At 40.6% G+C, this 23795-nt stretch overlaps 1 protein-coding gene across 4 annotated transcripts in view; it reads left to right on the top strand.

The window, feature by feature from the left end:
- Positions 1–19222, top strand: part of KCNH7 (potassium voltage-gated channel subfamily H member 7) — a 260266-nt gene extending 241044 nt beyond the window's left edge. For all 4 annotated transcript variants that reach the window (XM_075829370.1, XM_075829371.1, XM_075829369.1 and 1 more), the window contains 3 exons: positions 892–1060; positions 9415–9607; positions 12464–19222. In XM_075829370.1, coding sequence (XP_075685485.1) covers positions 892–1060; positions 9415–9607; positions 12464–12733 — 632 coding nt within the window. In that variant the 3' untranslated portion in view covers positions 12734–19222. The remainder of the gene's footprint in view (positions 1–891; positions 1061–9414; positions 9608–12463) is intronic.
- The last annotated feature ends 4573 nt before the right edge of the window (positions 19223–23795 follow it).

The following is a 23795-nucleotide window of genomic DNA, read 5'->3' as shown; positions in this document are numbered from 1 at the left end:
CAGCTGCTCAGCTGAAAGGAATCTGCAAGGAAAAAAAATAGTTTTTAAATTGTGTCAGTTTTTGCTATCTTCTATTTGCAAGCAATCAATTAAGTTCTAACACAGATTCACAAACACAGAAATACAGCAACACAATACAGAAATACAGCAACACAATACAGAAATACAGCAACACAATCTGGTTTTATAACTCCACTTATATCACAAGCCACTTAATTCACCAAGCTCAGACAGAGCCAAAGACTATTTGCAGGAACAATCAGTTCTAGCTTCATATGGACAATTCTTACCAATCTTTTTTTTTACTTTACAAAGTATAGTTTATTTTATATACTGATGTAGCAGAGCGGAGTCTGCTATTGTACTGGGTGTTCTATGGTAACTCAGTGAGATATAGCAGAAAGGGCACTTGCATTTCTATAGAAAACCACCAGTATAATTGATGACAATGAGCTCTTTGCAGCGGCTCTCCTCTTTGGCTGACTGAGAAGCGCCGGCACAACACTCTGGCTGTGTATTCTGGGTTCTGTCTGTAGTCTGATCCTGCAGTCATGTGTTACTCCACTTTTTCTGCCCCCGCGTTTGTTGTCTAACATTTAAGAAAAAAGGGGAGATGAAAGAGGGTAACACAAGACAGCATGATCAGACTACACAAAATTTGTTTGTAGTCTGTAACCATAGAAACACATAGATCTGCATAGGAACAGTATACACAAAGAAAATCTGCAAACTTGATTGCTTTTTTATTATAAATGCAGTGGAACAATACTGTAGTATTCAGTTTATGCCTCTGGATATGTTCCACTGAAAAACTACAAACCCCAGCATGCTATATCAAGGACAAGAGGATGGAGGTATTGACGTGTGTATTTTTTTTTCTTTTTGGGATAGATATAGCAAGCCCAAGATGCTGGGAGAGAGACAGTGCCGGGATACACCAGAATATAACCAATGATACAGTCCTGAACAGTGTAGCCTGGGGGATCAGTGAAGGTGACAATGACCTGACGTATGGAGAAGTGGAGCATCGGTTAGATCTAATGCAAGAACAAATGAACAGGTAAGAGAAATCTATCCGAGGACACACAGCTACCGCACATTCTGATTTCCATAGAAACTTGTTTATTTTTTCCTCTCTTGTACAAAGTTGTAGATAAGCCAAGATGCGCACATTCAGGCCCCCTGCACACGGCAGTGTGTACGGTCCGTGATTACGGCACGGCCGGGCCGCGGACTGTCACCTGCATTTTCGGGCCGGGCTCACATTATAAAGTATAGTAGCACGGTCCGTAAATACAAAAAAAAATAGGACATGTCCTATTTTTTGCGGGTCATTTCTACGGCCTGAACACTTACCCGTAAATGTAGGTGAAGGTGTTTGTGGTCCATAGAAATGAATGAATCAGTATTTTTATCCGCAATTACGGATCCAAAATTGCGGATAATAATTACGGTCGTGTGCATGAGGTCTCAGTCCTTGAATTTATGCTAATTGACTTACAGTATATAATGTTATAGTGCAGTCATGGGTTCAGCATTGCTTAGTAAAACATATTCATATTACATTTTCATTAACTTTTTTCATCTTCACAAAATTCAATGCTCTGCCACATTGCAGAACCCATAACATGGTTCATCCTGAGCTTCCTGTTTCATAAATACTATGCTAGAAATACAGAACTGAGCTATTAGGGTATGTTCACACGGCCTATTTACGGACGTAATTCGGGCGTTTTGGCCCCGAATTACGTCTGAAAATAGCGCCTCAATAGCGCTGACAAACATCTGCCCATTGAAAGCAATGGGCAGACGTTTGTCTGTTCACACGAGGCGTATATTTACGCGCCGCTGTCAAATGACGGCGCGTAACTAGACGCCCGCGTCAAAGAAGTGACCTGTCACTTCTTTGGCCGTAATTGGAGCCGTTATTCATTGACTCCAATGAATAGCAGCGCTAATTACGGCCGTAAATGACGCGGCGTTCAAGCGCCTGCACATGCCGGTACGGCTGAAATTACGGGGATGTTTTCAGGCTGAAACATCCCCGTAATTTCAGCCGTAACGGACGCCCTCGTGTGAACATACCCTTAGGGCATGTTCACCCGACCTATTCTCAGCCGAAAAACAGGAAATACGGCGTTCTCTTCCGACGGAGCGTTATTTAAAGCCTCATTTTCAAATAACGGTGGGTAAAAAGACGCCCCGTAAAAAGAAGTGCATGTCACGTCTTGAGCCGTTTATGGAGCCGTTTTTCATTGACCCAATAGGAAAAACAGCTCCAAAAATGTCCGTAAAAAACGCCACAAAAAACGCTAGTTGCTTAAAAAACGGCTAAAAATCAGAGTCTGTTTTCCCTTGAAAACATCTCAATATTTACAGCCGTTTTTTGTTAAGCGTGTGAAAATAGCCTTAGAACTGTTATGATGTTCATAGAGGCTGAGTAGAGGGAAATATCCCTGCATAACAATGCAGTTATGTACTTCAGGGTCTGTGGAAATCTTCTCTATACCAGTTTTCAGGGCTAGAAGTTGTAAAAGGGCTTTTTGGCCTTTTTATGTCACCCTTCCCACTTTTGCACAAAATAGAGGCGTGGCTTAACAAAATGGGCAGGTCCACCACAGCCTCACAAATTTATTATAATTTATGCCAGAAAACTAGCGGAAATTGTAGTGGAAATCTACGCCAACAGACAAAAAAAATAAAAAAAAAATATGTGTGCTCCCCTCAGCGCTCCTCTTTACTTCTCCCCTCCGGGTCCCTTCATGCTGTGACTGATATGTCGGGCAATGTCAGGATGTCCTATGTGACGTAGAACTAAGGTTGTTGAGCGCAATGTCGCATATAAGACCCTGATGTTGCTCGGCATCAGGACATTTTATGAGCGGCGGCGTGCTGAGGGAGCCGAATAGAGAAGCGAAGAGCAGCCTTGAGGTGAATTTTTTTTATAATTTGTCCGATGGGGGAGAAATGGTTGGCGCACGGCCACTGTCATTGTGCCACACAGCCAGCAGAGAGATTTGTGTGCCTCTTAATAAATCTGTTGCATCAGACTACAGCAAAGCAGAAAGCGGAGACTGAAACGCCCATCTTAGTAAATCTGCCCTTAAGTTTTTACAGGGTATAATTTGAGCGCAGTACCGGAAAAACGGAGCTCTGATTGCTAAAATGATATATTAAAGGGTAACTAAACTTTAAAAAAACTTTTGACTTCTGACATAGTGACATCGTAGAAGTTTTTATTGGTGCGGGTCCGAGCACTGAGACCCTAAAACAAAGCGGCAGAGGCGCTCGGGCGAGCGCTTTGCCGCTTAGTTTCTGATCGGCTTTCCTTTAGCGAGGGGTGTGCGGGCTTATAGACTTTCTATTGAGCCCGTACACTACCATCAGAAATGAAGCGGCACAGCGCTCACCCCAACACTTCTGCCGCTTCGTTTTAGAGATCGGTGGAGGTCTCCATGCTCGGACCCCCATCGATCAAAACTTTTGAAATGTCACTATGGAATGTCAAAAGTTTTTTGAAAGTTTAGTTACCCATTAAGAAATGAATCCGCATAAATTGTTGGACCTGAAGATAAAATTGTAATAAAAGGTGGAGATTCACTTTAATGATTAATTCCAGCCATAAAGCCTCATTCACACGGCCGTATTACAGAACAGTCTTCTAATGATTTTACACAGAGAGAGTTGCTATATTCCGGAAGTATTCTTTCCAAAAGTATTGCTATCATGGCAGAATACCGGGCTTAGCAGTGGCATCATATGGCGGCACATGGACTGCCTCCAGGGTCTGTATATGCGCTGTGCATGGAGCCGTCATTTATTATCAGTGTGAATGTTTTTATTGTGCGTTGCTGAATCTTTGCAGGCGTCACATTCTTGCAGTGATGTCCTTCTCAGCGGTTTCTGTCTTAGCCATTTGGTGTGATGAGCTCGGGGGGTTTCGCGCTGTCTGTGTGTAAGTGGCTAATGTTCCATGTGAATATGCGTTCTACCACCCAGCTGGACTTGGCCACAAGCCTCGGTGGGAGCCTTGGGCCTGTATTTTGGAGATGGATAAAGAAGAGGCGAAGAATGTCATATACATGGAAGATTAGCACGAGAGTGGGTGAAGATGGGACAATGTCACCTTAGATTTTATGCCTCACATAAGGACTTCAAAAAGAATTGAATCTAGAACAAATTGCCAAAACCTTTGAAGAAATAGAATTACTTCTCTCATTCATAACTGAACATTCCTATTTTTTTTTTTTTAATTCTCTAGGATAGGTTCTTTTTGGCCTCTACTATTATGTATTCTATACAGGAACTGGCATTACTAGATTTAAAGAGGATTTCTACCTAGAGATGACTTCTTTTTGGCTCCATATAACATTTACGTACAAATATAGCAGGGCTGAGTTTGTCATTGTTGCAGAGCTACGTTTTTGACACGGTTATTTTAAAAGGGTTGTCCGCGACTTTCAATTGACGATCATGTAAGATCATCGGTGGGGGTCTGCAAATGGGGCTGAGTTGCAGTACCAGGCACAGCCACACCTGTATGTGCGTCACTGTCTGGATAAGCGATGCGGCTCCCTTGTTCTGCTGATCGTGGCGATCCCTGGGGTAGGACCTAAGAATAGGCTATCGACTGGAAGTCTCGGAAAGCCTAAGTATTAAACACGATTTGCAGTAGAATCACATCATATTACTTTGTCCACATTGATGTCTCAAGAGCCTGGAAATCTAATTTTGTTGATATAATATAAAACCTATACATACAGCAGAAATGCAAATAAAAGGCTAATTATTGTGCAAGTGTGCCCTCTGCTGGTTGTTTGAAGAACATTCAGCTAGTAAATTTTCTTTGTAAATTATTTTTTTTTAAAGAGATTTTCCCACAATTTGCATTTATCACCTGGATAGGTGATGAATGTCTGATCGCTGTTGCGCCCCCAATGATCACCAGAACTGGGGTGCCAAGCCTGTCATTCCTGCTCACTGCACAACTTTAAATAGAACGGTTGGTTGAGCATGTGCGGCTCCGCTCCATTTGAATTCTGTGGGAATGATGAAGACCGCCAAGTACAGCGGTCGGCTGTTTCCATAGACCCATAGACATTGAATAGAGCGGCCCCACGCATGCTCCTCGTCACTGCAGTCACACAGTGACGAGGAACAGGGGCTCAGGAGCCTCATTCTAGTGACCAGACATTTATCACCTACCCTATAGGGAAAATTTCTTTAAGCACGAGGCATAGATGAAGCAATATTTTTCATTTTTTTCATCACTCTGTTCCGAAAGCCATACATTTTTTTAGCCTACGTAGATGTATGAGGGCTTTGTTTTTGCAGGATGAGTCGTATATTTTAATGGCACTATTTCAGGGTATATACAATGTTTGGATAACATACATTTTTTGGGAGGTATAAAATAAAAAACAGCCATTCCACTTTACTTTTTTTTTTTTATGGCAATTCGGGTACGGGGTAAAATGACATGTTAACTTTATTCCGTTGGTTGTCATGATTATGGCAACAGCATTTATTTTTATGCTTTACACAATAAAAACATTTCTTTTTTAATTAATTTGTTTTTGTGTCGCCGTATTCCAAGAATTAGAACTTCTTTATTTTTCCGTTATGGATCTTGTTTATTCTGGGCCAAGTTGTAGTTTTTCACTGGTCAAATTTGGGGGTACATAGGACTTATTGATTAACTTTTTGTTCCTTCTCTGAAATTGTTTTTTAGTTTTTTTGTTTTTTTATGTATACTGTGCGGGATAAATAACGTGGTCATTTTAAGGTACGGGTCATTACGGGGGTGGGGTGATCAGGTTCCAGAAGTGGGAGACAAAGCTTCGGAAGATGTGTGGACGGCAGCCTATGTAAATGGAGCACAGACAGATTCTCCCTAAGCTGCAGGGAAGGGAGGCCATGGGTCCCTGACTCTTGGAGGCCTCTTTGGCATGGAGGGTTAAGGAATAGAGGATGATAATACAGAGAACTGGCTGTGAAGTGGGTGACTGAGAATGCATGTTAATCAGCAATCGACTCAGTAGGTGGATGTGCACATTGCTTTACACTTTGAACACCAGGTGGTGCCATACTATGTAGGTAAATGTCATAACTCTTCACTACATCGTTTTTGTTTTTGCATTTAAATGGCAAACATTGTTCATTTTTTATGTTCTGTATAATGAATATGATACTTAATGGTGGGACGACTCCTTCAAGGGGCTGTTAGGTTTAGAAAACTTATTACCAAATATTCTATTAGGGATTTATCAGAGGGGGGTCCCTCATTCCCGGCGTCCATCAATAAGCTGAAGTAGAACTGAAGTAGATACAAAAATCATCTTTCTCTCTGGGGCATATCCATACATTACGTGGACATCCCATGCAATGCTTCATAACCCCAGTGGTGGCACTTATCATCGGGGGACCCTCCTAACAAAAAGGGATTGTAAAAAGCCTACAATTTTCTCGGTATACCTATAACCAAAAAAAAGAACTGTGCTCCTGAAGTCTTATGTGAGTAACTGAGTGCAGTCTTGCTCAGCTGTTTTTTGCTTTTTTTCTTCAGATGTCCAGCAACCACTCACCTCTTTTCTCTATGGGAATAAAGGTGTCATCAGGGGTGTACACAAACATTGTATAGGGCCTCCCCCCACTGAGCTCTCCGACAAATGTATTTTTTTTCCATCGTCATTTTGTAACACAACTTTATAGGGGTTGGAGCTTCAGGTTGGACATATAGGGCTCCAAATCCCTGGTATATGAATTTATATTGCTACTAATGAACGCAATTGGAGCTGTTAAAATCTCTATACAATGAGCTCCCCCTAGTGGTGGCTGCAGGAAAACACTATTACTGTGTTACATAGTTTGTAAGGTTGAAAAAAGACACATGTCCATCAAGTTCAACCAAGGGATGGGAAAGGGGAAGTAAAAAATTTCTACACATAGCAGTTAATATTTTTTTGTTCTAGGAAATTATCTAAGCCTTTTTTAAAGCCATCTACTGTCCCTGCTGTGACGGCTCCTGCGGTGACTATTCTATAGATTCACCGTTCTCACAGTAAAGAAGGCTTGTCGCCTCTGCAGCTTGAACCTTTTTTTCTCCAGACGGAGGGAGTGCCCCCTTGTTTTTTGAGGGGGTTTTACATGGAACAGGATTTCACCATATTTTTTGTATGCGCCATTCATATATTTATATAAGTTAATCATGTCCCCCCTTAGTCGTCTTTTCTCAAGGCTAAATAGGTTTAGTTCTTTTAATCTTTCCTCATAACTTAGATTCTCCATGCCCCTTATTAGCTTCGTTGCTCTTCTTTGTATTTTTTCCAACTCCAGGGCATCCTTTCTATGAACTGGAGCCCAGAACTGGACTGCATATTCTAGATGAGGCCTCACTAATGCTTTGTAAAGTGGCAATATTACATCCCTGTCCCGCGAGTCCATGCCTCTTTTAATACACGACAATATCCTGCTGGCCTTTGAAGCAGCTGATTGACACTGCATGCTGAAATTTAGTTTATGATTTACAAGTACACCCAGATCCTTCTCAACAATTGACTCCCCCAGTGTAGCTCCCCCTAGGACATATGATGCTTGCAGGTTTTTCGTACCCAGATGCATAACTTTACATTTATCTACATTAAACTTCATCTGCCAAGTGGACGCCCAAACACTTAGTTTGTTTAAATCTGCCTGCAATTCATGAACATCTTCCATAGACTGGACTATATTACATAGCTTGGTGTCATCTGCAAAAATAGAAATAGTGCTATTAATCCCATCTTCTATATTATTAATAAATAAGTTGAATAATAGTGGTCCCAGCACTGAACCCTGGGGTACACCACTTATAACCGGGGACCATTCAGAGAAGGAATCATTGACCACAACCCTCTGGATACGGTCCTTGAGCCAATTCTCAATCCAATTACAAACTATACTTTCTAAACCTATAGTCCTTAATTTACCCATTAGACGTCTATGAGGGACAGTGTCAAATGCCTTTGCAAAGTCCAAAAAACACTATATCCACAGCGGCCCCTCTGTCTAGGCTTCTGCTTACCTCTTCATAAAAACAAATCAGGTTGGTTTGACAGCTTCTGTCCTTTGTAAAACCGTGCTGGCTGTCACTTATAATACTATTTATTGTCACATAATTCTGTATATAGTCCCTCAATAGCCCCTCAAACATTTTCCCCACAATTGATGTTAAGCTTACTGGTCTATAATTACCCGGCGAAGACCTAGAGCCCTTTTTGAAAATAGGCACCACATTTGCCCTGCGCCAGTCCCTTGGCACTATACCAGTCACTAGAGAATCTCTGAATATTATGAAGAGGGGGACAGAAATAACTGAACTAAGCTCTTTAAGAACTCTAGGGTGTAACCCATCTGGTCCCGGGGCCTTGTGTACATTTATTTTATTTAATTTAGCTTGGACCATCTCTACATTCATCCAATTCAGTATATCAACTGATATATTAACAGCACCGGCAGCGGCTACATCAGCTGCTCCTTCTTCTGTTGTATATACAGAGCGGAAGAACCCATTTAGTAACTCTGCCTTCTCTTGATCCCCTGTGACCAACTCCCCATTACCACTATCTAGGGGTCCTACATGTTCAGACCTGGGCTTTTTTGCATTTAAATGCTTGAAGAATTTTTTAGGATTTGTTTTACTATCCTTGGCCACCTGCCTTTCATTTTGTATTTTTGCTAATTTTATTACATTTTTACAGATTTTATTAAGCTCTTTATATTTTACAAAGGCTACAGCTGTACCCTCAGATTTGTATTTTTTAAATGCCCTTTTTTTGTCATGTATTGCCCCTTTCACAGAAGGTGTAAGCCATGTGGGGTTTAATTTTAGTCGTTTATACTTGTTACCTGTAGGAATAAATTTTGCACTATAATAACTCAAAGTAGATTTGAAAATCTCCCATTTATCATTTGTCCCATTATTTGACATTAGTTCTTCCCAGTCCATATCCTGAATTGCAGCCCTCATCCTGGGGAAATTGGCTTTCTTAAAATTAAATGTTTTTGCCCTCCCAGCCTGTGTTTGTATTTTAAGGTACAGGTAAAATATAACTATATTATGATCACTGTTACCAAGGTTTTCACGAACATTGACATTCCCAACAAGCTCTGTATGGAAGCAGAAAAAGCTGTTCTGTTCTGGGGCCCCCTCCTACCATGGGCCTTATAACAGTTACATATCCTGCCGCTATGGAGGTTAACCAACAGCCGTCAGCTCTCAAAACTCTGTCAGTCCTGTGATAATTACAGGTGGAATAAAATCTAAAAAAAAAAACAACTGCTGGGATGTGACCACTTTCTCCAGCATGCTTGCTGAGCAGAAAACGATTTGATTTTTATTATCTGCTTTCATTTATAGTTCATTTATAATTACAGGATAGAGACGCAAATGACTGCTGATATCCAAGCTATTCTTCAGCTCCTGCAGAGACCATCATCACTTGTACCGCCAGCCTACAGCATGGTAACAGCCAGTTCAGAATATCACAGGCCGGCGGTAAGACAAGTGCAGAATCGACATCCCCGGGCGTCTATCAAGACTGACAGGAGCTTTACTCCATCATCACAGGCAAGTACAGAACCGAAGCAGAGCAAATACATATAAACTGCCCACAAACATATCAACATTGTACTAATGTAATCAGTCAATGTGTGACCCTATATAAAAAAAACAATCCTTTACCGATTGTAGGGTGTCACTTAAAGTGGCATAACCAGAAATGTGCACAATAGCAAAACTAGCGAATTCAGAACATGAAAGACATGATTGTTTTCGTCTGCACTCGAGTTCATGTGTCTTTCCCTAATGCACAGTAATAATGCACAAAGTAACATCACAATAATGGGATCATGCACACAGTGATGTCACAGCATTAAAATAATACACATGGAACAGTGAAGCGATAATGCACACAGTGATGTCACAGTACAAGGATAATCTACTCCGTGAAGTCACCGCATGGGAATTATACGAACAGTGATGTCACAGCACAGGGATAATGCACACAATAATATAATAGCACAGGAATAACACAGATGTCACCATGAACTCAGTGACATCACAGCACAGGAAATATCAATATTACAGTCCCAGAAAACCCTTAAAGATCATTCAGATATATGATAACGAGGCGCCATTCTTTAATGTCTTCAACATACACATTTTCTCTTGTACAATTGTCACCAGTGAATAGAGACACTTGACTGCCTTGCGCTGGGTTTTCTATCAACTTCTGTCAAGTTGTTGTTCCCATTCAGATGTTTCTCATACCTGTTTCTGGAATAACTTGGTGACAAACAATAGGGCTTCCATCTTTCTTAGAGCTCTGAATAGCAGATCTGTGTAGTGATGAAGTGAAATATCCCCCGCTGCTATGCCACTTCATAGCCAGGCACAGACAGACAGAGATATATATATATATATATATATATATATATATATATATATATATATATATATATAAAATATGTTGTAGCATTAAAGCCAGCTTCCACACAACTAAGTTGTGAAAGTGATATTATATCACACAAAATATTAATATGTGCCACTAAATTGATATCCTTTTTTTAAAATATGAAATTCTTATTGAATTTTTGAGCAATACAATCAAAAAACATATATGGCACTTATTGCTTTTTGCCATAGGGACTTACCTGAGCAAATACCAAATATACACAATAAGGCACGAAATTATATTCTAAATGACGCAATGGCATTGTCGCAAAAATTCAAGAAATAATATTTTATATCACAAAATTTCATTTTGTGTCATAAGATTATATGTAGTCCCACAGAATATTGCCTCGGAACCAGTGGATGAAAACACTTTGTCCTTTATTCCATTACAATTTGCAAATACAGTCAAGGCGACGTTTTGGCCTTTCTCCAGCCCATATGGGCTTGACGTCGCCTTGACTGTACTTGTAAATTGTAATGGAATAAGGGACAAAGTGATTTCATCTACTGGTGCCGAGGCAATATTCTGATGGACTTTGACTTCTGGGAGATGGTGAAGTTTGGAGCCATTTGATGCACTATAATGTCCACGACTGGTGCTGGGGACTATCCTTACTTTTTCCCAAGATTGTTTACTACTATTATAAAATTGTATTTTGTGTAATTTGCCCATAGTTTGTTTATTGAATAGGGGACAAGTTATTGATCATGTTAGTTTGACTAATCACGCGCATGTTTATATCTTTCAATACCTGTAATGTGTGAATTGCAATTGCCGATGTCTTAGGCTTAATTCATATCTGCGTCGGAATTCCGTCCATGGGTTCCGTCAGACCTTTCTGTCAGGGGAACCCATGAACGGAAACCAAACCAAAACCATAGCTTTACGTCTGCATTACCATTGATTTCAATGGTAATGCTTCCGTTGGTAATGGTTTCCGTTTGTCTCGGTTCTGTAAGGTTTCTGTTTTTTGGGCGGAATCAATAGCATAGTCGACTACTAAACCAATGGTAGAGCAAATGGAAAGCTATGGTTTCTGTTTGGTTTCCATTCATGGGTTCCCCTGACAGAAAGGTCTGATAGAACCCATGAACGTAGTCCTGACGCAGATGTGAACGTCTGTATTTCTTGAAGCTTGGTAAAAAATATTCAGGCTTGTATGTGCAAATCACATTTTCGAGTTATGCGACTGTCATCACTAAGATGAAAATAAAGAAAAATGTTTAATTTCACACAGACTTCTGCCTCCTGGTCCAGCTGTTAGAGCTGCATCAATAGCATTATGTGTCATTGTGTTTAGACTTACTTGTGCCCTGCATTCAGAAGTGAAACTTTTACTTAAAGCGACGCTCCGGTCCCGTGGCAACATTTTAAATATGATGGTGCATATGAAGTAATATTACCTGGTGCACTCCAGCTGTGCCCCTCTGCCGTGGATCCGCCGTTTTAGGGTCCTCTGTGCGCTGTCCCAAAATGACTGGAGTGCTTCTTAGACTATGAGTCTAAGCTCACATGACCAGTTCTGTCCAATCCGTGAACAGGGGGCGTGTCTTAGACTCAGTCTGAGAAGCACTGTGGCCGTTTTGAGACAGCACAGAGGGGACCCTAAAACAGCGTATCCACGGCAGAGGGGAGTAACTGGAGAGCACCAAGTACTATTTCTCCATATACCCCATCACATTTATAATTTTGTCCTGGGACCGGAGGGTTGCTTTAGTTCTACATACAATGCTAGAAATGTTCTGCTATTTGTTAATGGTTCCTTGATCCATGATCTTAAAGTATGGACAAATTACACAAAATACCATTTTATGACAAAATTTATTATTCTGTGTCACAGCATGTCATTTTGTGACACAGAATATAATTTTGTAACATAATGTCATATTGTAACACACTATTTTTTGGCAAATGGGTTGAATGTAATTGATATTCTCTTCTTTTTTTTTTTTTTTTTTTTTTTACAGAGCCCTGAATTTGTAGAGTTTGAAAAGCCCACACCAGAATCCAAAGATTCCATTTCTAGTGCAGTCCATATAAATGCAGCATCTGAGGACAACCTGACGTCACTCCTGGATCACGAGCACCAGTCTGCTCCACTGGATTTACAACCAAGGCAGTGCACATCATATCTCAACCCAATGAGACACACATCTCTGCCAGATTCTTCCATACACCACAAAGGGAACATGTCCCTGCACAGGCACGAATCTGACCCTGGTCTTCCTGGAAAATAATCCAAACCAGTTCATTTTATAAGTACCTTCAAATAAATTGTAAGTGCTTTTAAAGGCTGTTTTCCTCTTTGTATGTAAAATCCTCTTTACTTGACTCAGGGGCAAAAAATGGATATCTAATATGCAAAAGTACTGTATATTTTGATACATTTGATGCTTACTAAAGGTACGTTTGAGAAGTCATGATGTAATATCATGTAAAGACTATACTTAAAACATAAAACTGCCAGCATCACAAGGCACCTTATATTTTTTTATTTTTTAACACTTGCATGTTAAGAAGTCATTTTTTTTTTATCGCATGAAGAATGATATTAAATTATTTCTCGGAGATGTAATATTATCGTGTGAGTACTTTCGACTGGACATGAGTCAGAGTTACTGTTTTAATTCTTTCGGATTGTATAATCTTTAAAGCCTAACTCTGCTGAAGTAACTGCATACACATTGTATAGCTAGCATTACATACTGTTGCATAAGTTATTACTCCACTTAGTGCAGCTTGTGGTAGGTCAGGTTGCCCAGCATTTACTTGGTCTGAGTGACCATCCTCTCAGTATATGCTGCTACATGTACTGAAGTGATCACAGGAAGCTGTACAAGAGACTGCCACTACAGACTGCACAGGCTTGTTTTAGGTTCCTTCTAATAGGGAAACAAAATCAAACAAATCAAACAAAATCATACAGAATTTGATTATGTGCTCACTGTGTGTTGAGTCTTGGGGGCTATAGTTGTGTCCAGCCTTCAGCCACCACTAGAGGGAGCCTAGGAGCCTACTGCATATTTATACATTTAATAAAACAGTATACAGTAAGTTCCTAAGAAGCTCCTACCTGGCTGCAGGTAACCAAGAGCTCTATGTCGGAAAAATGGAGTTCTGACCGATATAAAAATGTATTATACACCTAATCAATACAGGGTGTTGGGCCTAAAAAAACATGGTGATAGAAGTCGGACACTCACTTTAGGATAAATAAACCGTGCAGAGGAGTATATCTCTGTACATTTCCTACTAGTCAGTTGAATTGTACAAGCTAAAAAAGCATGGTCCATTATAGTGCTACAGGTTGTCAATGATGTGACTAGACCAAGTGAAGGCAAACTGTGGCGGGCTACCTGTTGCAGAACTACTGGTACCACCATAGGCTTGTGCTTCGAGCAGTCCCACATTGTCTACCTCAGAACTAGACGAATTCAGAAAAGTTCTCCTTTGAGCACAATTTCACTGTGCAATATTTCAGTATCTAAGGATAGATGGGACTCTTGAAATGTCGGAATTCAGAATCCAATGAAGAGGTTCAATTGTAGCTCAAAAGCCAAACCTTCAAAACTATCAGCCAGTATACCAAGAGTAAATTGTATATATAGGTATTTAATAATAAGTGGTTGTTTCTACTTGATGTTCATATATTCAGGTGAATAGACAATGAGCAGACTTCTGCTCCTAAATTTATTTTTACAAAAATATAATCAAGGCCCTGTTCACATCTGCATCGGAGGCTCTGTTAGGAGTATCCATATCGATTTTGTTGTTTTTGGCAGAAAAAAATAGCGCAGCATGATCCACTATTTTGACAAGCAAAATGACAGGAACTATGACGGACGCCTGACAGAACCCATTAAAGTCTATGTGTTCAGTCGGGGCGCCGTTGGTTTCCGTCATGCGTCGGATCCGGTGCTTCTGTATTTTCATTGTACTGCTCCTATGACGGAGAAGAACAATGGAACCGGAAACGCAGATGTGAACACAGCCTTAAGAGATACAGAAAGCCACGGTTTAAGCCCTGGCAAGCATCCTCGCCCCGTCTCTGGTATCAGTTCAGTGGTAACTAAAGATCTGAGTAATCTGAGATACACTGGTTGCTAAGGAGGTGCTGCTTGACATCCTCAATGTAATAACTAGGGTTGTTGGGCAGTCTATCCTTAGCAACAAGTCTGTCAGACAAAACTCAGCCGCTCAGCACAAAACTGAATTGGCACTGGGATGACAACAGAGAAGGGGAGACGTAGCTTGGTGGCAGATTTGGCTTCAGTATTAATCAGAGGTAATTGTGAAGACTATTAATGACTTTACAACTCTTGCATGTTGTGTGATGCCTTTGATTGCAGCAGCATGAGTGATGATATAACCCTAAAAGTAAATTTTGGGGGGCTGTTTTTGTTCCATTGACCATGTAAGGGTATTTATGTCAATTACAAATATGGGTCATTAGCTTAGATAACAGGTCGATGTCCCAAGATTTCATACATACCATAAGCATAGTTGAACGAGTCGTTCTATAGAACATGAAGAATATTGAGAATATCCTATTTTTGCTTTAGAAAAACTCTATTTAAATTGAAGCGGTCCTCAGCTCCAACAATCCCAGCGTGCCTCCGCTCCAACAATCCCAGCGAGCCTCCGCTCCAACAATCCCAGCAGGCCTCAGCTCCAACAATCCCAGAGGAAAGCTGCAGCTGGCAATACCTTTCCCCTACATGGCTAGCCATGTAATATATGAACTGGCCCAATTCACCAGAGCAAGGGCCACTCTTTATTAGCGTCTCATGACTCTGGGTAATAGAAGGAGGTGCTGAAAGGGGGAACGCCCCTCTGTGATGTCCATATGCCCTAACAGGGCCTATAAAAAGGCAGTGTCTTCCTCCTGGAAAAATATTTATTATTTAATCGTGGCTGTTTCTGGGTCTGTCCTTTCAGAGGCTTGTCTATTACATCTTGAATCTTTTTGGATGGGATTTTGATGAGATTATAATTTTTTTACTTTTTGACTATTAGGTGCATATCTAATGAACTAGTAAAATGCTGATTAGGGTGATGGATGACTGAATAACTAAGTTCTTTCCGATAGTAAGGCCAAAAACCCAAATTCTGTAACACACAGGGCACTGGGAACTGCCGAGTGATTGACAAGTCTCAGCTTTACTTTGTCTTCCCTGTAGTTTTGGTCCCCAGGGCAATTAATAGGTTTCCATAACATTTTCTGGTGTTAATTATAGGACTGGAGAGTAAGTCCTGAGTATTTGCATACAGATGGACAGCACCTGAGGGAACATAGAGAATATAGCAGCCAAGATACTGGAATATCCTTTTACAAATGTGCTGTGTAAGCAAATATTTATATTGTGATAGGAATAATTGCCTGCACAGTTAGGCGAAATTCACACGAACGTGTGCGTTTTGCGCACGCAAAAAATGCAGCGTATTGCAGTTCTGTGTGTCTTCAGTATTTGGTACGTGTCTGCGTGATTTTCACGCATATGCCATCCTTATGACATGCGGTTTTGATGCTTAGAAACTGCAATGAATGTGGTGCGCCTTTTTTTTAAACTTCATTTCTTTAACAACTGTAGCGCGAATCAAGCGCGACACACGGAAGTGCGTCCGTGTGCCGTGCGCGGTTTTCATGCACCCATTGACTTCAATGGGTGCGTGATGCGCGAAAAACGCCCAAGTATAGGACATGTCGTGAGTTTTACGCAGTGGATATACGCTGCGTGAAAATCACAGAATGTCTGAATGGCCCCATTGATTAAATGGGCAGATGTTTGGAGGCGTTCAGCCCCCGTATTTTCAGCCGTTTTTCGTGACGTTTACGGCCCCCGAAAAACGTCTGAAAATAGGCCGTGTGATACCCTAAGGGTAGTTTTACATGCGGCAGACTTGTTGCATCTGCAACTGTCCCATTCATTTGAGGAAATCCATGCACATGCTGCAGAAACAACCCCATTCGGATGTCTAGAAAGGATTTTTCAGTCAAAGATATTTCTGCCGTATTTCAACAAAATCTGCCGTGTGTGAATTCACACTACGAGATTTCTCTTGATTGGATCCCTGATCCGATTGTTTTGGTCAACAGCCCTTCGTTTTACTATATGTTTTACTAGATAGACTGGGCTGCGCTATTGGAATTTTACTTTATATTTGATGCATCTACACATAATGATTCTTTAAGGGCCATCAAAATTAGACATTGAAATAGGGTTCAATAGTAGAATTAAGAAAACATGAAAGTATTGCCCCTAAGTATAATTTACTTACAATGGTTGTGGTGTGATTTTGAGATTTTGATTGTATAGTTGAGACACCAGAAAGTTATTTATATTTGAGGTTATGTCTTTATATGCAAGTTATGACGCGGTAGGTTTCTAGTATAAGCATACGGTCAGGGATGTAGCTATAGGGGGTGCAAAAATAGTAGTTGCACCCAGGCCCTTGTGTTTTAGGAGGTTCAAAGGTTCCTCTGCCCCATAAGGAGACGACAGTATTATAAATGCCACATGGTAGGTGGTGGGGCCCTGTTACAGATTTTGAATTTGGACAAAGAGGGGCTTTAATTTACATCTCTGCATATGGTTGTGGATATCTTAGACTCGCGCCAAAAGATCAGACAGTGTAATTTCGTGCGATTCATAAGATTTCCATAAGGCGAACATTTTGGTCACTAGGGCCTGTGTCATGTTTCCTCATCTCTAAGTTTAGTCACACAGACAATATGATTTTTTTTACGGCTGCATGCAAAGTGTGATTTGATACAGTAATTACAATGGAGAAGCCAAGGCCGGTGGTCATGGGTTATTGTTGCCCCTGTATCCACCTTCTTCTATACATCACGAACATAGCAGACACCAAAGATCTTCATTATGAAGGATTGAGGTGAGTATTATTAACCTCTAAATGTGCCACACCTGACATTGGTTGCGATGTGTAAGGCACCTATTAAGCCATATGTAAGATTACACATAGCCCAAAAATACTTAAAGAACTCCCATGAAAATTTTAATTGCTCTGCCCATTTGTAATTGGCATCTTGTACATGTAAATGACATTTATTTCCTCACTGGCTGTCTAGCTTTCAATACATAGACTCCGTTCGGCTCCCCCGTGCGGTCACATGATCTGTAAACTGACTCGCCGAATCACACAGCGTTTTATGTGTGGAGCGGAAGCCAGTTTCTCTATGTAAGTCTATGGGACTCAGAATGTAACGGTGCCCCTAGTGGTCAGGTGATCTTGGTAAATGGTTGTTGGCCATTACAAAGCAATAATTCATCATTTCAATCCATTCCAGACTTCATTGGTAGGTGTTACCTGTTGTTACCTTTGCCGGACATTACTATGGTGATCATCTGTAAGTATTCAATCTAACCTAATAATCTGTGTTCAGTATCAAAGATAAAAAAGTAGAAGACCCGCAGGAAACATATCAGTATTTATAATAACATATAAAGGCTTTGACCACGGAATGGTCCTCTATGACATCATTCATCATCTATGACATGGGGAGGGGTGATTCAGGGTCATTCATGTGAAGGTTTGCGCAGACCGTTCTCAAAGTTACAAACATTCATAGAGATATCACAACAGGAAGCTGCTAAATATTGCACAATAGTTTTACTCCCGGTTCTGACCCGAACCCACTTGTGATGTCAATCTCCACCAGAGCTGTAGCTAGGTTTTCCTTCATCTGGGGGCAAAGATTAAGTTTGCTGCCCTAGCTCTGTACCGAAATACCCATTGCCAAGGCATAGTGCCTTTTCTGGCGCCCAGTAACCAGGGCACATGCTCTTCCACCTCCGCCCCTTAGCTATTCCCATGCGTTCCACTGTACTTAGAAACCTATTAATGCTCTTGAAAGGGTAATATGAGATAAGAAAAATGGGTCTGCTTTTCAGAAACAGCGCAACTCTTGCTCATGGCCATGTCTGGTATTGCAGATCAGACACATTGTCAATGGGCTTTGTCCGATATTGTGAATGTGGCCGAGCTGCAATACCAGACAGGATCCAGGATTCTACCTGCATCTCTCTACGCCCGACGTCACATTGGGCAGGATAACAGAATTATATTGACTTCTTCAGGTTTCCATAACTCACATTTATTTTTGTGGAAAAGGCCTCTGCATCTGGGTTCATCTCTTCATTACCAGCTCATTCTAAGGCTGGGTTCACACACACTATTTACGGACGTAATTCTGGCGTTTTAGCCCCTGAATTACGTCCGAAAATGCGGCTCAAAAGCGTCGGCAAACATCTGCCCATTCATTTGAATGGGTTTTACGATGTTCTGTGCCGGTCATTTTTTTTTTACGCGCCGCTGTCAAAAGGTGGCGTGTAAAAAAAAAAGACGCATGCGTCAAAGAAGTGTCTGTCACTTCTTCAGACGTAAATGGAGCAGTTTTCCATGGACTCCATGGAAAAACAGCTCCAATTACATCCGTAATGGACGCAGCGAAAGACGCCTGCACATGCCATTACGGCTGAAATTCCGGAGCTGTTTTCTCCTGAAAACAGCACCGTAATTTCAGCCGTAACGGACGCTGCCGTGTGAACATACCCTTAGAATAAGAATGGAGGAAATCCCATCGTCACGATCACTGTTTGACTTTTGATATCTCTGAATGATATCACATTAATCTATTTTGGGTCAACCAGCTCATTATGGAGCATTTCAATTAACGAGACTTATATTCACACCGATATCATCAACTTATATATATATATATATATATATATATATATATATATATATATATATATATATATATATATATATATATATATATATATAAGACGTATATCTGCTAATCTCACCCCCTGCGGCTTGGCTGACAAGTGTTTTGTGTTATACGTCTGCTGAAGTCCTCTCCTATAAGTAATATTCTACTTGTAACACCGTAGTGAAAAAATATGACATTATCCTGTATATGTTCTAAAGTGCAAAAAAGTAAAATAATAACCAAGTTCATCCCGACATTCTATACCGATAAGACTCTTTAACACGGTCCAAAGATCTCCAAGGTGTGGTGGCCCCACGCAGTCACTTTCCTTATATTGTAGTCCTGTCATGAAAGCTGTTAAGGCTCATGGCGTGCATTTTCTACTTCCACGTCACTGTTATGACAGCGTCACTTAGAGTCCCCTGGGTTTGATAGACCAAAGCCGCATTCAAATGACCGCAATGGGGCCAGCTGAGAGCCGTATTATGGCCTACAGACCCAAGTGATTACTATAGAACCCTTCGTTGATCTAAGTTTGGTTCATTTGAACCGCAGGGAGTCTTGAGCCTTGCAGTGGTGACACGCACACTAAAATACAACCACATCATAGCTGTCTGAATGCGGCCTGAGGTTTGACTAAGAGCATTGTCTGGATTCATTCACACGTTGATGGAGAATTACTAAGCAAATTGCTCCAAAATAAGGACGTTGTTGGTTTTAAATATATTATGTTTTTGACCCTTTTTTTTTGCCTACAATTACCGTTTTTAAAATTGCTGAGATTAAAGGGTGTGGCTAAGAGGAGTCATTATTGTTGGCGGGTTCGTTAAAGATGTGTGCTATATTTTGGTGCACATTATTTGTACACCAGCCATGATGGAAATGACAGATCCTTTATATCCATTACAGTCACTTTATTTTTACCCTCATTGATTTATAATGTAGCGGATGAGCGCTGGAGAAATTTAGGATCCATCAGACATCGCGGTTGAGGTGCAGTCAAAACCGCATTGCAAAAACTGCATCCTTATTTACTGCAATTTGGTGCGTTTTCAATGCTGTTGAACCAAGTCAAATGTGGTTTCTACTGCACCTCAACGTATGAATGGAGCCTTAGGGTATGTTCACACGGCCTATTTACGGACGTAATTCGGGCGTTTTTGCCCCGAATTACGTCCGAAAATAGCGCCTCAATAGCGCTGACAAACATCTGCCCATTGAAAGCAATGGGCAGACGTTTGTCTGTTCACACGAGGCGTATATTTACGCGCCGCTGTCAAATCACGGCGCGTAAATAGACGCCCGCGTCAAAGAAGTGACCTGTCACTGCTTTGGCCGTACTTGGAGCCGTTATTCATTGACTCCAATGAATAGCAGCGCTAATTACGGCCGTAATGGACGCGGCGTTCAAGCGCCTGCACATGCCGTTACGGCTGATATTACGGGGATGTTGTTTTCAGGCTGAAACATCCCGGTAATTTCAGCCGTAACTGACGCCCTCGTGTGAACATACCCTTAGGTTCACACGCCTCAAAAAAACGCCTGAAAAAAACATAAGCTGAATGGCTCCAAACATCTGTCCTTCGTTTTCAATGGGAAAAGCGGCGTTTAGTTCAGACGGGGCATTTTTTTTTTACAGGGCCGTTTAAAAAAAAACGCCCCGTAAAAAGAAGTGCATGTCACTTTTTGAGCCGTTTTTCATTTTGTCAATAGAAAAACAGCGCCAAAAACAGCTGAAAATCAGAGGCGGTTTTCCCTTGAAAACCGCTCTGTATTTTACAGCCGTTTTTAATTTTGCATGTGAACATACTCTTACACTTCGAATGAAAACTACATAGCCCATTTGCTGTTTTTGACCCATTGATTTTCATGGGAAAAACCAGCGAATGGGGCTGAACTATCCAGCTGGATTCACACAAGCATGTTCGGTCTGTAAAGGACAGTGTGTTCGGTCCGGGTCTTGCGGCCGAAAAACGTTCCGGAATTAATCTTTTTGGCATTTTTTCACAATGGATTAAAAACGAATTGTGAGAACTCCTTGTGTTACGACAAAGTAAAACCCACAGATGACACCATAACAATAAGCTGTGCCAAACCCCACTACACTACATCTGTCAGTGGAATAAAATGGGGCTCAAAATGCATCAACTACCAATGTCATCCTATAGACCTGTCCTGATGACGCCTTATGCTAGATTTAGGCAAGTGCGAAAGGACCTTTCAAACCAATTTACCATATCATTTGATCTGAATTATATTAATAGGATATTCAAAATGTTTATTGGAGACCCCTCCAGACTCCCTAATATATAGACATATAATTTCAAAAACATTCTATTTGCTTGGAAGCTCCCAAATATGTTACGACTGTTGGGACAACCTTGATGATTCTAACTCCAGTAGAGATCACTTGTAGTCACCCAGTAGAACTACACACTTCTGAAAAAAAAAAAAGTACGGACTACCTGAAAAATTAACCCGGTCACCCATAGCAGCTTTCATTTTTTTCCAAAGCAGTTTAAAGGGTGGACCAAGATTGTTCATAAGCCCTATTAGGGCATATGGATGTGGGGTATCCCCCACTAGGGTGAACCAAAACAGAGAACCACTCATTTGTAGGCAGACATGTGATACTACATTTGCCTGGCTGTGGTTCCCCTCGGCAAAATCACCTACTTTCCCATGGTGCCGGGATCTGGACCACCAGCGATCAGCTGATCGCTCCTTTCTGAAAGGGGTTAAACAAATGCTATGGATGTTTTTTTTCCACTAGACAGCTTAGATAAATGAGGCTCAATGTTTGCAAACCGGTTTCATTTTAAGGCAACTCAACTTTTGCATTGTGTTGGTTTTATTGGACTGTTTCTGGTTCACTTTTCCTATGACCACAATCGGTTTCCGTCATACAAACGTCTTTTTTTAATTTATAGGTCGCACAAAGTAATGAAGCAGCCCGGTCATGTTTTCTACTGGAAAGTACAGATTGCAAAAACCTAATCATATTAGTGTAAGCATGTTTAGAAATCATGTAAGGAATTCACATGTAATGTATCTATATTTTGTAAGGTAATTTACCCGATCACCGGGCTAGTCCCGTTTGGGTACGGATGGCATGCACTTGATTTTACAAGTATATAACTGTATGTACATATTGTAAGTAGCACATTTTAGTGAATGTATACGCTATAAATAGCACAACAAAAAAAACCCAGTTAGGATTTCTATATTGCTTGCGGTATAAAATTTTGAAAACATTTTACAATGTGTAAATATGGAAATGTAGAATTCACTGTAAAATATTTGCAAAATGATTTAGTATTTAGAAAATATATATGCATTGTTATGATAATAAAAACGGTAGTTTCTAAAATACTAAAAGGCGTGTTTCATTATTATTACTGCGTCTAAATACAAGAATACACATTTATAAATATGCAATAGGGTTGAATCTTTTACGTTATATGCTTTGCCTGTTTTGGGTCGAAATACATCGCTGTTGATCCAGCATCATTTTTTTTAAAAAAGTCCTTATTGTAGATGAAGTAATTTTTATCCATATTTTAATTTGGGATGGTTGATTAATGCAGTTTTAAGTCTCACGCACACGACCGTGTGCGCCGTCCAAGTCCCGTCAGTGATCCGAGGAAAGATTGGACATGTTCTATCTTTCCTCGGATCGGAGACTCGGACCATTTTTCCGGGCCCAATTCACCCGCTAAAGTGAATGGATCCGTGAAGGCTATCGGGTGCCACTCGGATGCCGTCAAAAACAGCCCAAGTGGCACAATGGTCGCGTGCATTAGATCTTAGGATTAGTTTGTAAATATTTGAACACCAGTCAGCTTTTCTAGATCATGGAGTAACTAGTCAGGTTACAGTGTTCTGGTATTAAGGGAACCATTTTTTATTTTTATTATAAAAAAAAAAAAAAATAATTCTTACTTAAATCCTGGACAATCCCTTAAAGGCACCATAAACCTACTGGTTATACGGTCTAGTCTCTATATCTTGAAATGATGAGTGCTAATAATATAAGAAATGTTGTACACACAAAAATATGGATGCAATTTTTTAAACTCACTAGCTTTATTTATACAAATGAAGGTGTTAAAAAAAAATTAAAAATAAAAATTATAAAATACACGTATTTGATTGCACAAGTACAAATGTATGTATGGTTCTTGCAAAAGAACTTTCAAAAGGTTAAAAATATGAAAAGGAGTAACCAGTAAAAAAAAAAAAAGAAAATTAAAAAGGCCTGAAGATTCACAGCATATAGCGCAATATGGCAAGAAATGTACAGACAGGCAGAAGGTTATATTATAAGCCAGCGGTGTAAAGCATTCCTACTAATTTGGCAAATATAAAAAAAAGCGTTTTAAATATTAGGCAAGTGCCCATCAGTGAGATCTAGGGTTTTCTTAAAGAGCAAGTTCAGAGCCATTTGCTTGCATGTAGGGACTCGTGTGCAGAGACGCACGGGTCCCTACTACAAAGGTGTAGGCAGTCCGTGTATGGTGCCTCCATTCGACTGTTCAATATGGCCACCACTACAGCTCCCA

This window comes from Rhinoderma darwinii, chromosome 6, assembly GCF_050947455.1.
Source record: "Rhinoderma darwinii isolate aRhiDar2 chromosome 6, aRhiDar2.hap1, whole genome shotgun sequence".
NCBI lineage: Eukaryota > Metazoa > Chordata > Amphibia > Anura > Rhinodermatidae > Rhinoderma > Rhinoderma darwinii.
The sequence above is the reverse complement of the archived record's forward strand: the minus strand, read 5'-3'. Positions and strand labels throughout refer to the sequence as shown.